The sequence below is a fragment of the Cystoisospora suis genome (assembly GCF_002600585.1).
Source record: "Cystoisospora suis strain Wien I chromosome Unknown contig_10197, whole genome shotgun sequence".
In the NCBI taxonomy this organism is placed as follows: Eukaryota; Apicomplexa; class Conoidasida; order Eucoccidiorida; family Sarcocystidae; genus Cystoisospora; species Cystoisospora suis.
The window spans coordinates 1,268-4,868 of record NW_027162971.1 but is presented as its reverse complement, the minus strand read 5'-3'; the positions used below and the strand labels follow the sequence as shown (position 1 = coordinate 4,868).

General features: G+C 39.5%; 2 protein-coding genes across 2 annotated transcripts; one reads left to right on the top strand and one right to left on the bottom strand.

Annotated features, from left to right (window-relative positions):
- Positions 1–269: 269 nt before the first annotated feature.
- On the bottom strand, positions 270–1,310 carry CSUI_011217 (uncharacterized protein; the record flags this gene model as incomplete). The annotated part of the gene is made up of 2 exons (XM_068071318.1): positions 1,230–1,310; positions 270–539 (listed from the first exon to the last, which is right to left on the bottom strand). The coding sequence occupies exons 1-2, from the start codon at positions 1,236–1,238 to the stop codon at positions 270–272; spliced, it is 279 nt and encodes a 92-aa protein (XP_067916707.1). The 5' UTR covers positions 1,239–1,310.
- A 237-nt stretch (positions 1,311–1,547) lies between these two features.
- On the top strand, positions 1,548–3,136 carry CSUI_011216 (myosin heavy chain; the record flags this gene model as incomplete). Its single annotated transcript, XM_068071317.1, has 2 exons — positions 1,548–1,922; positions 2,574–3,136. Exons 1-2 carry the CDS (start codon positions 1,595–1,597, stop codon positions 3,134–3,136), a joined length of 891 nt encoding a protein of 296 aa, XP_067916706.1. The 5' UTR covers positions 1,548–1,594.
- Between the last annotated feature and the right edge of the window lie 465 nt (positions 3,137–3,601).

Sequence of the window (3,601 nt, the reverse complement as noted above, 5' to 3'; positions counted from 1 at the left end):
TCATGTGAATGTTGGTAGAAAAGACTAAAGAATAACCTACCTATACTACAACTCCTAGGAGCGCTTTAAGTGATAAGACATCTATCTATCTATCTATCTTTAATCTGTCTAGCTTTCTATCTATCTGCATCTTCATAGATCTACACACTCCATACACCAGAAGTCTTTCATAGATCGATTTTATCTATTCAGTCTCTCCATATCTCACATATGTATAATACATATATATATATATATATACACCTGTCGCTTTCTCTCTGTATATACACCTACATCTGTGTATCGAAAGAGAGAGAGAGAGCCCGTGAGCTCGAGGTATTAGATGATACTGCGGGGTGAAAAGAAGACTGGAGAGAATATCTCAAAGGGAAAAAAGAGGTAGAGAGAAAGAAAGAATTCTTCTTTTTCTTCTCATGGATATTAGTGGCAGTGGTAATGGAGAATACCTGGAGTTGTTTGAGGTGTGTGTCTCCCTGTTCAAGTCTCTGCATTAAATTCTCACTCATCGCTCTACCAGCCTCTCGACTCTCCTTCAATTCCTGCAAAGAGAAAAGGAAAACGAGACAGAAAGAAAGAAAGAAAAAGTAAAGGCCAAGAGAAAAGAAACAAAATAGACTAGGAGTAGTTAAGGTAATCGTGCATGCATCTTCACACGTCCAAACTCTTCTCAGAATATCCCTCAAAAAGATATACACTTATCTACACATAGAGATACAGACACACAGAAAGATATATATATACATGTATCATAGATATACATCAACCCATCTGTCTCTCTTTCTCGCTCTACATAAGAGACGTGTGAGCTATCTATGCAAAGATCAACTATCTGTATAGCTACATGATCTACCTATGTCTATATGGATACAGATACATATATACAGATATATGCAATCGATATATCGAGACAGTTTTCTTTCCTCTCTCTCTCCTGACAACTTCGCAGGGAGATTTGAAGACTCTCTATGGATAGAACACACACACACTGAAATACATACATGCACACATACATGTCTATATATATATATATATATAGACATCGATATGTAGATACCTAAGTTAAGTAATGTCTAGGCGTAGGTATGTATGTGTATATCTATATGAAGTAGAGTCCCCGTAGAGGGAGGGAGGGAGTGGCCAAGCTTCTCATAGAAGAAAGAAGATATACAAAGAGGGAGAGAAGAGAAAAGCAGAGAGACTTTCATTTCTTGCTTCTTTCTTTTTCGTACCTGTTGCATGCGTTTGTTTTCTGCTTGTTTCGACTGCAGAAGCTTTTGGACCTCCACCAACTCCTCCTCTTTCACGTCCAACTAGACAAAAGAAAGAGATAAGAAAGAAAGAAAGAGATAAGAAAGAAAGAAAGAGAGCCAGAGAGACAGACAAGAAGATGTGGAGGAATTCTCCATCTCTTAGAAGGATCGATAGCCTCTTTATAGGAGTAGGACCCTTTCTTTCTGTCTCTTTTTTGATCTCTTTCTTTCGTTTCCTTCTTCTCTTTCTTTTCCTTTTCATCTCTCTCTCCCTTTGCTTGTGGTGTTGGTCCATTCATTCTTTCATTCTTTCTTTCATTCTTTCTTTCTTTCTTTCTTTTCAGATGCAGTTGCTTTCTTTGTCGAAGCATCAGAGTGAATTGCTTGAGACAGCGACAGAGCGGGAAGGGAAGCTCTCTTCCTGGATGGAACATGTTGCCAAAGAGCTCCTGAAGATTCGAGGCGACATGTCCGAGTTTAAAGAAGAATTGGGAGAGAAGATCGAGAAGGAGACCTCCAAAACTCTCTTTTCTAAGGCATCGCATCCTCCTTCTTCTCCTCCTGCTGGCAATACAACTACTGTCTTCAACGTGGGATTCCCGGAGAACGTTATTCCTATGATTAACGTCCATGGAGATCGACAAGGCAAAGATCAAACCCTCAATATCTCAGGTAAAAAGAGAGAAAGAAAGAAAGAGACAGAGACAGAGAGACAGGCAGGTGTTTTGCGTTTCATTCTCATTCTTCTTCATTCTTTGGATGGATCCATCGACCGACCGAGAGAGAGAGAGATCTCACACATAATACATAAAGGGCAAATGGGGACATGAGAGAATATACCTCCTATATCTATCTATGTAGATAGATAGATTAAAGATAGATAGATAGATAGATAACATTTGGACAGGTAGATATATCTTAGTATAGAGTAGATACTACCTATAAAGGTGTCGGCACGTCCCAACTAATCAAGGGGGGGGAGAGAGAGATTTACCTCCAGTAGAGATAGATCTATCTCTCTTCACTTTTCTGCCTCTGACTATTCTATCTATCTATCTATCTTAAATCTATCTATCTTTAATCTATCTATCTATCTATCTTTAATCTATCTATCTTTAATCTATCTATCTATCTATCTATCTATCTATCTATCTTTAATCTATCTATCTATCTATCTTTAATCTATTTCTCTACTTTTGAGAACACCCCAAGTCCCCCTTTGCTTTTTCCAAGAGAATTTCTTTTTCTCCTCTCCTCCTTTCATTCTCTCTCTCCTTTTCTTCTCTTTTCTTCTCTTTCTTCTTTTCTTTCCTTTCTTTCCAGGTGTATATGACTTGCGTTTGGCCTCTGGTCAATATGCGAGTATGTTTCTTCGATCTTCTTCTTCACGCCCTGTGACTCCCCTCAAGACGTCCTCTCCTAGTCAGCAGTATCGCGAGGCAGGCTTGAGATTTCTCGGCAATCTTAAAGAGAATCTCTACAGTAGCTCCTGCTGTCCCTGCTTGAATGATCTCCTTGGAGATAAATCCAATGGAGCAGCAGGAGGAGGAGGAGCCACATGGGGGGGAAGCGATGGAGTTTCTCCTCCTTACTATTCGAATGCGTCTCCGAATATAAGCCGAGTGGCATCAAGTCAGAATTTGGCGTCAAGCCCTCTCTGTTGTCCTGTAGGGGGGGGTGGGGGAGGGGTATTAGTGAAGAAGAGTGGAGCTTCGCCGAGTCATCAAAATAGCAGTGGAGCAATAGTTACGTATGTCTTTCCAACAGGAGGAGGGGGAGGGGGACGGCTGAATACTCACTCAACAGAGAGATCGGAATGGAGAAGAAAGAAAGAAGTAAGAAAGAAGGAAGGAGTCAAGAAGAAGAGGAAGAAAAGAAGAAGATAGGAATGATGACCATGAAGAAACAGAGATAAAGAAACAGACAGATAAAGAGAGAGAGAGAGAGCGAGAGATAAATTGGTAGATAGGGAGATCGATAGAGAGATTCAAGATATATAGATGGATAGGTCGATCAAAGAGAGTTAAAGAGGGATTTCCTATTCATCCAACATAAAGATAATGACCCTCGCTTCACTATGGACGCATGCTGACATATCTATAATATCTATGTATACATATGTATATGTGCATGTGTGTGGAGGTGGGGGTATGTGTATGTATTATGTGTATCTGTATGTATGTCCTGGTATAGATACAGCATGCATAACGACGACTTTAAGACATAAGATGGAAGAGGATTAACTGAAAACACATGAAGTGGAAAGCATCCCCACACACATCCAACATATCCTTCATATATATATATATCTCTATATATATATAGATATCTATATATATATAGAGATATAT